At 43.2% G+C, this 12,892-nt stretch overlaps 1 protein-coding gene across 3 annotated transcripts in view; it reads right to left on the reverse strand.

The window, feature by feature from the left end:
* The window catches only part of MACROD2 (mono-ADP ribosylhydrolase 2), a 1,883,327-nt gene that overhangs the window by 171,582 nt on the left and 1,698,853 nt on the right, over window positions 1-12,892 (reverse strand). For all 3 annotated transcript variants that reach the window (XM_074347853.1, XM_074347852.1, XM_074347851.1), the window contains exon 9: window positions 2,238-2,319. In XM_074347853.1, the coding sequence (XP_074203954.1) occupies window positions 2,238-2,319 (82 nt within the window). The remainder of the gene's footprint in view (window positions 1-2,237; window positions 2,320-12,892) is intronic.

A 12,892-nucleotide genomic window follows, 5' to 3' on the forward strand; every position in this document is an offset into this window, starting at 1 on the left:
GTCAGTCTAGGGGGAATTATGGCAAGTCAGAAAAGTTACATTCTAATCAAAGATGGTATGGTAATGAATTAAGCATAAATTCAAATTATGGACAGTTAATGCATATCATCTATATTAGCAGTCACATATTCCATTAGAAGTCACCTTTATTTCATTTTGCATATTTAGAATTTACAAATGGCTGATGCCTCAGCATTGCAGAAATACTCAACGATGTTGGTGGATTTTGACATTTAGTTTAAGAATGTACTTACTATTATAAATATGCACTGGAAATAATTTCATGAGCACGGCATGATTCAAAGCATTGATGTGAAACTGAGGACGATTTTATTATTATTTCACTCACTCGAGTGCTAAGATGCATTTTGGATGTATTTAAAGTAGCAATTTTCAAACAATAATTTATTTGCATAGTTATTAATACATTCTAGACCACTAAAACTGTCCCATTTTTAAAACTTGTAGTATGATTTTTGGCTTTGCATCATTGCAAACAACTGCAGATGGATAGATTTGTTTTAATAGCAATGGACCGTATTTATGCAATTATTTTAAGCCATATGTTAGAGTGAAAACAAGTTTTCATTTTAGAAGACATAAAAATGAATATGATGTCATTATTTCCAAGCATATCAAGGAATCCAAAATTTATAAAACTTTATCAATTATGTTGTGATACTGGCAAGACACACTCACTCACCATAGCAAGTTGCATTTCTTACATGAATGTGCACTTTTTTCTAAGAATACTTAAAAATGCAGAAATGCAGCCACAATCTGCTCACTGTGATTATGTAGGACATAAAGAGAAAAGATGGAACAAGGAGACTGAGACAGAAAAAACCATCAGATTATGGGGAGGAGAATCTACTAAATTCAACTCACATCAACATCTACTTGCTGAACAGCTATTATGCACTTTAAATTCTGTAAAACACAAAGGACTGCTTTAAAAAATGAATAAAAATGAGACAAGGAGGGGAAGGAGGAAAAAGAGGAAGAGAAGGAATGAGAAAAAAGATCACAACCAAGATTCTTTCATCACATGGTAGTCTTTCTGGATTTATGTTATGGTCCAGTTAGGAAAATACTGTAAATGCCCAAATTTAATACACTTAGCAGATTCACCTTTCAATTATAAAATTAGAGAGGAGTTCCAACCACCCAGGAGGACCTAGCCCATTTTGATCATGAGCACAGAGTTGAGCATCTCCAGCCGTTTGCTGTAGCTGTTCCGTAGCTTTGCGTCCTAGTGATCTGCAGGCGGGTGGGGCATCCTCTCTATTGTGGGGCTCTGATAGGCTGCCTCAGAGGGTGAATGTGCACCAGCATCCTTAATTTGCTCCTTCCTGCCTACCAGAGTCACCAGCTATGTGAAAAGCCACTTTAGACAGACGTGAAAACCTCAAAAGAAATCTCTCTGAAAGGCAGGCAACAACAATGCTCACAGTAGCTTGGAATTTCTTGGAAGCCATCCTTTACCATGGCTGAAGAAAGTGCTTAGGGCAACTTTAATGGCATCATAAAAATAACAAGGTATTAGAGGAGCCTCAGCCATTCACAGGCTGGGAGAGGGACCGCGGGAGAGGGGCACTACTCAAATGAACCAAGTCCAGCTGATGGCATGTTCAATCGACAGGAATCAGCTACTCAAGATTCCTTGAGAACCCGGAGGTTTCTCTTACTTTCCGAAAAGAAGTGTGAAATAAGATGAATGACTACCTTTCTCAGATTGCCCTAGAAAGGACTGCTATCCTCACTGCAATTTGGGTGGAGAAAATTCGGGAGAAGAGGGATGGAATGCAAGAACAGTTCGAACTGTAACAACAAATATAAATGGGCTTCTTACAATTTGCAACACATTTAGCACAGTGGATGCAGGCACAGGCCTGGACAACTCACAAGTGTAGGGAAGCAAACAAGGACTGTGTAATTTAGGGTGAGGGGAAATGCTGTTTGGTCCAGGCTTCCCTTCTGATGTGAGGAACTGATACTGATGAAATGACTTCCCCAAGACAACACAGTGACCTGGGAGCAGGAAGAAGTCAAGAGCCTAGGTTACCCATCACCTCCTTTAGATCTTAAAAACTAAGAAACGCGTTGCCGGGTGTGACTGGTGTATAGAAATCAGATTTGTAACATTCTGTAAGAGGCAAAACAATGTAGTAGACATATAAGTGGTGCCTTCACTTCTTCAACTCCCAATGCCAAAGGAAACAAATTGCTTTACTCACCTGTAGGGAAAAACTCGCTCATTTTCTTTTTGTAGATTTTGAAGTCGACTTCTAGGAAGACACAGAAGATGATCCGATCGACCTAGAGGCAAGCGACAGATACTCAGAGTGAAAGGAAATATGGCAACTGCCTGCCCAGTACATGATCTTAGAACGAAAAACAAACAGAAGAGCCTCCCACACTCTACTGCTAACTGCATGACAGCACCGAGTGAAGTTCAGTGTGTGTGTGTATGTGTGCACCTTTTATGTAAATAAACCCATGGGCAACTTGGTGGAACAATGTTATATAAATCAAATAAGAAATACTAAATGACAATAAGCCACTTTGCAGCAAGCTATAAATAAGATCTGAGATTCCAACAGGACATCTAGACTTTATGTTCTATAAAACAGCCACACGAGAAGCGTTCAGCGGAATGACAATAAAGTATGTCAGTAAACGAAGAGCCTTGGTCCTACGCTTGTTAGACAAATATGTTTATTGAGCCTGTTAGTATTTGAACATGGCCTAAAAGGCTTCACGCAGTGTAATTTGCATGCAGTCTCTTGCTTTTAGCTTTACACACTTGGAAATGCAGCAGAAATAAAATATAATTAGTTGACAGTACATGAGGTCAATATAACTTTAATCTAGCAGGTTATTACTGAATAAGTAAATGCCACTTCAAAAGTAAAATGTGTGCACAGTCTCCTTCCTCTGTTTTCAGAGCTCCTGCATGTAAAGAGTTTCTTCGAGATGTTCAGAGAGTAATATGGCAAACAGAGAAGAGAGATGAAGTACACGTACTAGCTATTGAATATCTGATATTAAATCAGTGGCTCAGTTTTGGGCCCTGAAAACAAACTCCCCTTCAGTTCCTTTATTTTAACAATTCACAAAAAGTTAAAATGACTCCACATCCATCAAACTGCAACTGGCAATTGAATAGAACAGCAAGTGTGGCATTTGTCCTGGCCGCAGGGAACAGAAGTGGGGTATGCACGGGGCAGGACAGGGAGGAACCCAAGTGGATGTCATCCACCCAGCCCTTCAGCTCTCTCAGCCTGCAGGGAACAGAGTGATGTGAGCCAAGCCCCAAAGTTCCCAGCATGAGAGAAGATACGCAGGGGTGGGAAGGGGAGACGGAGGGTTAGGACATGAGGAATCAGCGGGGGTCCCTGACGGAAGCTCAGAGATGCAACACAAGTCAAAATGCCCATCTGGATAGACCGCCTGCTGGCCAGTCACTGGGCTTCTAAGGTATAATCGTCTAGACCGTGCAGCCCCAGTCACTGTTCCCACTGGGCGGATCATAAGAGAAAGCACATGGACTTCAGAAATACATGGACCCCAGTGCAAACAACTCTATTTTCTTTTCCCTGTATTCACTTGAGTTTCTGGTGTCCGGTCCTGTCTGCATGGCAGTTAACATTTCCTACACACGCAAAAACTGTCACCGTCAACTCACTCTCTAGGTGAACCATAAATTGAGTTGAATAAGTGATTAACCATCTGTGCAATACGGAATGCTCGCCTCCACTCTCCTTAGGGTGTGCTTGTGCCCCATGGCTAGAGATAAGACTCATAATGTTGAGCAATAGAGCTGAGTTACAAAAGGGCTTATACCCAGCAATACTTATACACAAAATTTAAAGCACAAAGACACAGAGTGTAGGATTCACTTGTAAGCACTAGAAAGGTCACCCGTGAACTCCAGAGGATGATGACTTCTGGGGAGGGAGGGAAGGTTGTGTGATGAATAGGTAAGGCTTTAACTGAATAGTTAATACATTATTTACTTAGGAAAAAAGAGATTCAAGAAAAAATATTCCAAATGGGTAATAGCTGTTAACTATGGGGGCCAGTACATGGCTATCACATTATGCTCTATACTTTTATGCATATATGAAATACTTCATAATTAAAAGTTCCAACATTAAAAATAAGATTCTCTGTTCAACATACACTACTCTCCAGCTACACTGAACTACCTGTAGTTTCCAAACACAGCAATTATTCTCACTTCTGTACCTGTGATGGTTGATTTTTCTCTCCAGGCTTCAAATGATCAGATTCTGTCTAAAGCCACCTAATTAAGATCAAAATCAAAACAAGTAAATGTGGTTCAAAGCTGATCTAGGAACAAGCAGGACAGCCTCACTGGTACTCACTTCCCCCTATTTTTCTGGTCACTTACTGTGAATTATGGGATTTTTTAAAAAAACTTTCACATTGCATGTATGTGTGTGAGTATGTTTCTGTGTGTTAGCGAAGGGGTGGGTTAGTGGTGATGTTATCCACTGCTATGAAATGCACTTTTAAACAACACGGACTAAACACAGATTTCTTAACTATTGCAAAGAATTATAATCCACCTTTTAGCATTGTAGGCTTAGTTACCATGGAAATGACAAGGGTCCAAAATTCAGCAGCCTGATTTTTTTATTTATTTATTCCCAGACAGAAGATGGATGATGAGGGAAAAAGTACTTTTATTTTAAATTACTTGAGTGGCCCAGTTCCCTGCCCTTACCCTTAGGCATAACACTAAAAATATCTTGGAAGCAAGTTGAATCCAAGAATTAACCTCCCTTGCCAAGTACTTGTTATATATGCCTATATGCATGTATTTATATATCATACACATAAACATTTTCTCTGGGGTCGTTGTTGGATAAGAGCTCATTTAGTTGATGAGCTCTGTGTTTCTCAAGTCCTTGTGGGAACTGATCATCACGTGATGGACTGTGTTTTCCAAGATGGCGGGCAACAAGATACTCCACCCTTCAGGTTCCTAGTAAAATGTAGTCATTTCATTGAGAGGTGGGATCTACATTCCCTCCTCCTGAATCTGGGGGTGCCTGTAACACTGGCAGAAATGATCTGTGACTTCTGAGTCCCCGTCATGGAAGGTGATAACTGTTCCCTCCTGGTCCTCTTGGGAGGCTCAGTCCTGTTCTTAATCATCACGCCACCAGGAAGCAGAGACCGCTGGAGAATCCATGGGTCGAAGGACCAGCCAGTAGCCCTGGCAGAAAGAGAGGAGTCTCTAGATGATTTCAGCTCCTGGCTTTGGATCTAGTTCAGGTAACTCCACAAGGAGTGGAGATGAGCCATTCCTGTTGAATTCTGTCCAAATTTCAGATTCGTGAGCAAAACGTACAAATGCATAGTTAGGTATCTTCTATGTGTCTTCCTCTAGCTGATTCCTACTGCCGTTCTTTGGAGCCTTGCTTCTCTAGCTATGTGGTATCGACTCCTATTGAAAAACTCAGGCTGAATGGGTCACGTACAAGTCAGTGGGCTGATGAGAAGAACGCAGAAAGTCTAATTACTGCATGGCTGAGAGACTGGAAACTTGGCTTCTGCAAAGGGGGAAGGACCCAGGTGATCCATTCTAGCCCCAGATAAATTTCATAAGAATATACGGGAATCCCTCACTATTGAGATTCCAGGGCATGGTTTCCTTTTTTTTTTTAGAACTTATTTTTTCTTCTTCTTCTTCTTCTTCTTTTTTTTTTTTTTTTTGTTAAACTTTTTTTTGGGGGGGGGGTTAGGTGGTTAGGTTTATTTATTTATTTGTTTTAGAGGAGGCACTGGGGATTGGACCCAGGACCTTGTGCATGCTAAGCTTGTGCTCTACCACTGAGCTGTACTCTCCCCCCATTTTCTTTTATGTTAGGCAATAGAACAATTTTGTAAAATGGTTGGTCTTGAGAGACTGTATTTATTCATTTATTCATCAATATTCACTGAGCCCCTTCAATGCGTGGGGCCGAGCCCATGTGCCATTCTCCCATAGGAATACTGGAATCTAGACTTGAGTAATTTTTCCCCTCAAAGTTAAATAGCAGCAAAATCTCAGGGACCTTAACTTCACATCCAGTGTTCTTTCTGTGATGTCACCCAGATAGAGACACGGGGGACTAAGCCTCTAGGCCTGTCATGAGTTTTGTGACATTGGACCAGCCACTGTCTCTCTGGGCCCCAGTTATCATAAGGAAAGGATTACATTAGATCATCTTTATAGTTTCTTTTTCTTTCTTCTCCTTCTCCTCTTCCTTCTTCTTCCTTTTCCTCTTCCTCTTCCTTTTCTTCTTCTTCCTCTTCCTCTTCCTTTTCTTCTTCTTCCTTTTCCTCTTCTTCCTTTTCCTCTTCCTCTTCCTTTTCTTCTCCTTTTTTCAAATCTCAGAGTCTATCTCTATGGTAGTTTTGTACTATGTCAACTTAGTTAAGCTGGAATTTCATTTCTCTGAAAAGATCTGGTTGAGGGTTGGCCACAGAAATTTCCATGAGATGTGGAGTGCAGCAGGGCAGCTGCAGCCATGGCCCTGGGCAGGTGGTTTGGGCACAGGTTCCCAGCAGGTCGTGTACACTGATGCTCGTCAGTGGCTCACCTGGGTGTGCAGTAGCAGGTGGGCCCACAGCTCCTCCAGCTCCTGCTGGGTCTCTGAGTCTGAGGCTGGGCCTCCGAGTCTGAGGCTGGGCACCAGCTCCTTCCTGCAGCTCTGGGGGTCCATGCAGTGAGAGGCAGACATACAGGGCAGGTTCCCCTGTGGGTTCTGGCTCACCCTCAAGGCTCACACTTGGTCCCTGCTCTCTCCCACTTCGTATCCAGCCTTCCCTTGACCCCCTGCCCTGCTGACAGGCTCCGGGCCTGGTCAGATGCAGAGGCAATGGCCTCCCAGAGACTTTCATCAGGTTCTGGACACTTAACCTCCTTATTTTCTCCCACAGGTGTGTGAGTTCTGATCCCTCTCATAAACCCCTTATTCCACATCACTCACCAGGTACTGCTTCCCTGATTAAATCCAACTGGTGGAGCCTCTAGTACCAACTCACTGAGCATCGCGTGGAAGAACACAACGAAAGGCAACAAATGAACAGTGTTTCTTTTTGGAGGCATGTAACCCATCAAGGCTTCTCAGATTCCAGTGACTTCCTTCAAGATGAACTTTCATTGGTCCCAGCCCATCTTCTTTCTTGGTGAACTTCCTGAAGTGTGCATATGCACTATTTTGTCATTAGAGAAACTTTTACACTAAAAATGAGTCAAACTTCTTTTTTTTTTTTTATGCACAAGTTGTCAGTAAACTTGGATGAGTCCTCAGGCTGAAATGTAATTGCAAATAATACAAAAGGCAACTTGAACATTTTTTGGAATTAACAACTTAACTGTAGCTCTCATCACACCTTAAACTAGAACCTTATGAAGAATTGAGCGGTACTCATGCTTGTATCTCCAGATCAAGGCGTCACTCCTGACCTATAATAGGATCTGTGTAAATGTTTGCAGGGTACATGTTAAGGCAAACAGACTTGGCTAAAAGGTAAGTATATGGCAGGTATTTTTCAAGGGTGTTTAGTTTCGGAACCAAGAAATGTTCTTTAGGAAGAACATCAGGCTTTCCTATACGTTTGCCTGAAGGCCTGAGAACAGAGTAATAGGAGGGCCTGGGTGCTTTTGCAAAGTAGAAAAGAGCTACATAAAAGGGGTGAATCACTCTTCGTCACCGGCTGTCACCTTAGCCAGTGATACTCGGCCCAGTCCACTGGCCGCCGCGCCCAGTACTGGTGTTTTCATAGAGGGTGCTTATTAGTTTCACAACAGAAGGAACGATTGTGCCTGTAACTGTGATGTAGTAAAAGTTTTAAACACTTTTTTTTTTAAAGTGAAAAGACAGTATCAAGTATTGGCAAGGATGTAGATTAACAAGAACTTTTACATACTGATTTTGGGAGTACAAATTGGTGCAACCACTTTGGAAAATTATTTGGCAGCATCTATTAAATTAGCTGAAAATGCAATGCCCTGTGGCCCAGCGATCTCAGCTCCAGGCAGATAGCCGGTAGAATGTACATATATATTCATAAAGGACACACGCTGCAGTGCTCGCAGCAGCGTTATCTGTAGTATCCCCAAACTGAAAGCTACTTAGATGCCCACATGTGGTAGCATGGATAAATAAATAGCGATCTAATCATACAATGGGATATTATAAGTTTACAACTACACAGAATTACATAAACAAAAATTACTGAGTGAATGAGTGCAGAAAAAAAACAGTACACACTGGATGGTTCCATTTCTCTGAAGTCCAAACATGCCAGAGAAATAGGAGAAATCAACTGTGGTGTTAGAAGTCAATGTAGTAAATTACTCTGGGGGGAGGGTGGGTGAACAGGGACTGAGGGGGATGTTTATGGTTCTGCTTTTTAATCTGGTGCTGGCTCCATGGATGTGTTCAGTCTGTGAAAAATGATGAAGTTGTGCATCTAGAATCTGTATTCTTTTCTGAATGCTATTCCTCAATAGGAATTTTTTTAAAGGTTGAAAGTCTTATGTTACAGCTGTCTTGGTCAACAATCAAAAATCTATTTTCATTGACTTTGAGGTCAAAAAGTCCTTTAAAAGCTGACCTTCTAAAGGCAATCTCTCCATATATTTCCACTGATGCCAACTCTAGCTCACCCATCAAGGCATAAAGGAGTAAAGATGTATTTTTTTCACCAAGACATCCATTAATCCACAGTTGGGGGTTTTACGCCTCATAAACATGATGGCATAAGTTCTATTAATCTTTTCCAGCATCATATCCACTGCCCCTGAAGAGGGTTACATAGCAAAGTAGGTCTGGAATATCTGCAGCCAACCTCTATCTTTCATGGCTACCAGTCCTAGGGCAGCTGACGCAGCCAAGATTATCCCGTGTTCAGCGATCCTGGGAGAATGAATGGATTCTGATAAATACAACTTGCTTCCTCAGTGACAGATGACAAACATTCAGAGATCTGGTGTGCAGGGAAATACTGTTTTCGCTGATGGAGGGCTGTCCTGTGTAAATACAGCCTGATGGGCAATGGGGGTGAAGTTCCAGCTTTTTTGAAAGATCAACCAACAGCCTCACCAGTACAGGCTGGGATATCAGGATCTTCATAAAACAGTGGCTGCTGCTAATAAGTGAATTAAATTCCAGGGCTTAAGTATCAACATGGTATAAAGTCAGGTTTTGAGAAGGGTGGGAGACCTGGACAGTTGAAGTTTGCTTGGCGCTATGGGTAAACAGAGTTACACAGAGGTAGGGTCACTCCTGATTAATCAAAGATCAACATCAAGAAATGGGATGGCTGTGTCCTAGCCCCTCCTCTTCCACCTGGTGAAGAAAGGAGAACACTCTGCCCTCCTCGCAGTGCATTAGTTCTCTGTTACAGCAAAGCAGGTTACCACAAACACAGAGCTTAGAAAAAAAAGTGTTATTATCTTATAGTTTCTATAGGTCAAAAGTCCGGGCCTGGCAGAGTTGGGTTCTCTGCTCGGGATCTTAAAAGCTGCAGTCAGGGTGTCAGCAGCACTGCGGTTCTCACCTGAGCTCGGGATCCTCTTACAGCCTCATTCAGGTTGTTGGCAGAATCTAGTTCCCTGCAATTCTAGGCCTGAGGTCCCCACTTCCTTGCCAGCTGTTGACTAGAGACAGTTTTAGCTCCTAGAGGCCACCTGCGATTCCCTGCTGTGTGGCCCCGAAAGGCCGATCAGGACACAGATGTTTCCTTGCTTCCAGGCCAATAAGCGTACATCTCTGTGACTTTCTCCACCTCTAACCCGTGGATACTTCTTAAGAGCTCAAGCCCCACCCTCTCTTTTTTATTGAGCTCAAGTGATTAAATATCTTAATTAGAGCTACAAAAAAATCTTTCGCCCAATCTAGGAAGTGACCATCCATCATATTGACAGTCACCTGGACAAGGTGTGCTCACAAGGGGGCAGGGGGCTCAGAAGCATCTCAGACTCCATCTCCCACAGGCAGTCACCCTCACGGGACCAGCTGCCTGTGTGCCAACCTGGACTCGACCATTTACACACTCTGTGACCTTGGGTAGGTCATTTAACCTTTCTGAGCCTCAACCCCCTCATCTCTAAAGTGAAGACACTGACATTGGAGGGGCTGGTACACCAGTCTCCTATGGCTGTGCAACAGACAACCGCAAGCTTCAGGGTTCAGAACAACCCCTGTCTGTTAGCTTATGGTCCTGTAGGTCAAAGTCTGCATGGAGTGACTGGGTTCTCTGTCCAGGGTATCCTAAGGGTGAAATCAAGGCATCAATGGGCTGACTTCTGGAGGCTGCGAAGAGAAGTCCACTGCTGAGCTCTTTCTTGTTGTTGGCAGAATCCAGTTCCCTGTAGCTGCAGGACTGAGGTCTCCGTTTCCTTGCTGGCTGTTGCCTGGGGTCACTCTCAGCTCCTAGAGTCCATCTGCAATACTTGCCAGATGTCCACCTGCATCTTCAAAGCAGCGAAGTCCTTCTTGATTTTGAATCTCTAAGTTCCTCCATATGGGACCTCCAGACCCAGATTTAAAAGACCTCTGTGACTAGGTCAGGCGAAACAGGATGGTCTCCCTACCTTAAGGTCAACTGATTTGAGGCCTTAGTTACATCTGCAAAATCTCTTTGCAACATATTCAAACCTAGATTATTGTTTGAACACCTGGGAGAAGCTGTGCGTACAGTGGACACTGGGAATCTTGGGAGAATCTTAGAATCCATTTGCCACAGGTGGCTGTAATGACCACATGAGATATTCTACGTCAAGTCCTTGGCAAAGGGCTCGTATACAGTAAATGCTCATAAGCTCTGGTTATGTCTTCATAAAGTTACTATTCACAAGTTACCTGAAACACCTAGTGGAGTGCTGGCATAGAGATATAATCACTGTTCACTTGGCGAGTCCTTTATTTTTATCCTGATCTTTTAAAACAGGTCAAGGAAAAGTATAAACCAAAGAAAGAATATTGGAAGTGCTTTTTCTCACTGGTCTTCAAAATGGCCAGTTTATTCCAAATCCACCTTTGCTAAGGAATTCTATCTGAAAAGAAACATTTGCAAAAACTGGCCCATATTATATATAAAACAGCTTTTTTTTTTTTTTTTTTGGTCTGACTATAGCAGCCAATGAGAGAAAGGAGAAAAAAAAAAAAACCTGTAAGTTGAACTGCAGTAATGGAAAAGATTTCATGAAACCCTCCAGGAGTCTCTTCTGATATTTTAATATCATTGTCAAATGCCACTGAATATCATTCTTCTGGTTCTTGAAGGTACTAAGTATGTTGATATTTGTACACTCCACCACAGAAGCTAATATTTCGATCTCTAAATTACAAAAAGGGAAAATTTTTCTCTCCATGTTTCCAGAGACGTTTGGAGCTGGAGAGCACTCCAATCCAGACACCCTCAAAGGGCATCTGTGCATTTTGCAATTGCTTCTGCGTGCCTAAAAAGGATCCTTTATTTTGGGGGATTTTCTGCAAAGCCAGTTCGTCTGTCATTACTCCATGGCAGTACGATGCAGAGTCTTCTTGTTTTGTTTTGATAAATTGCTCTTTTTGACTTTTTTTTTCCAACTCTATAAGAAAAAATGGTCATGCAGCCAAAGCAGCAAGAGTTATTTTGATCTGAGCTAGAGGCTCATTCACACAAGTTAATTTCCAAGCCTGCCTCGCATCGATCAAAGTGGACGCCCTCGCAAATGACACATCTGTTGTGGTCCTTGAAGCTGTTCCATATACTTAACAGAGAAGAGATACAAACACACACGGTGGCTGAGGACCTGCGGTTCTGAATGCTAGTGTGGTGAGCACGCCTTGCCCTGCCCTGAGCTGGTAACCAAAGAAATAATCCTCGGAAATGTTGCAGTGGAAGTGCCAGTCAAAGACAGAGAGCAGGCTCACCACTGGGGAGGGTTGGGTGGTGGCCACTCACATCTGCCCCTCCCTCCAGGACCAGAGCAGTCTTGATTCGCATTGCTGGAGGTGCCAGTGACTGTCAGCTCTGAGGATGCCCTCTCGGAGGACTGTCCTCTGCCGAGGAGAGCATCTCACCCTCACTGACCCTCTCTTCCTGATGTCAGCCTGCATCCAGGGACTGACTCACCCAGCGATCCAAAGGCTCAGACTCCTTCCTTCAGCTGGATGCAATTCTGAAGGAACGTTGGCTATGGACCAAGTTTTATCCCTCCCCAAATCTGCCCCTAAATTCATATCTTGAAGTCATAACCCTCAGTACCTCAGAATGTGGCTATATTTGGAGATAAGGCCTTGAGAGGAGTAATTAAGTTAAAATGAGGTCATTAGGGTGAGCCCTAATCCAGTAAGACTGATGCCCTCGTAAGAAGAAATGAAAACACAGACACATGCAGAGGGAAGACCATGTGAGGACACGGGGAAAAGACGGCCGCCCACAAGCCAGGGAGAGAGGCTTCCGAAGAAACTGACCCAGCTGACACTCTGACCTCAGACTTCTAGCCTCCAAGAAGTGTGAGAAAATGAGTTTCTGTTGTTAAACCACCCAGTCTGTGGCTTCGGTACGGTGGCCCTAGCAACCCATTCACCATGTCAAATTCAGAGCTCCTCGTGGGTTCAACTTCTCTCTCTCCCCAGCCCTGCTTCCCTCAGTCAGCAGCCTCTCGCCCCAGGTACCAGTCACGAGCATGAGTCAATAAACCTCCTGCCTGCAGATCTCCTTCTCGGCCTGCTTCCCCCAAAGCTCGACCTATGGCAACAACCCTCTGATTTTGGTCTGAATTATTTTCTTTTCAGACCCACTTTTGATATCATTTCCAATGATGCCGATGTCAGGAGCCAATCACCGAGGAAGCCTGCTGCCTGAGGCCTGTCTA

The sequence above is a fragment of the Camelus bactrianus genome, chromosome 19 (genome assembly GCF_048773025.1).
Source record: "Camelus bactrianus isolate YW-2024 breed Bactrian camel chromosome 19, ASM4877302v1, whole genome shotgun sequence".
NCBI classification, from domain to species: Eukaryota; Metazoa; Chordata; class Mammalia; order Artiodactyla; family Camelidae; genus Camelus; species Camelus bactrianus.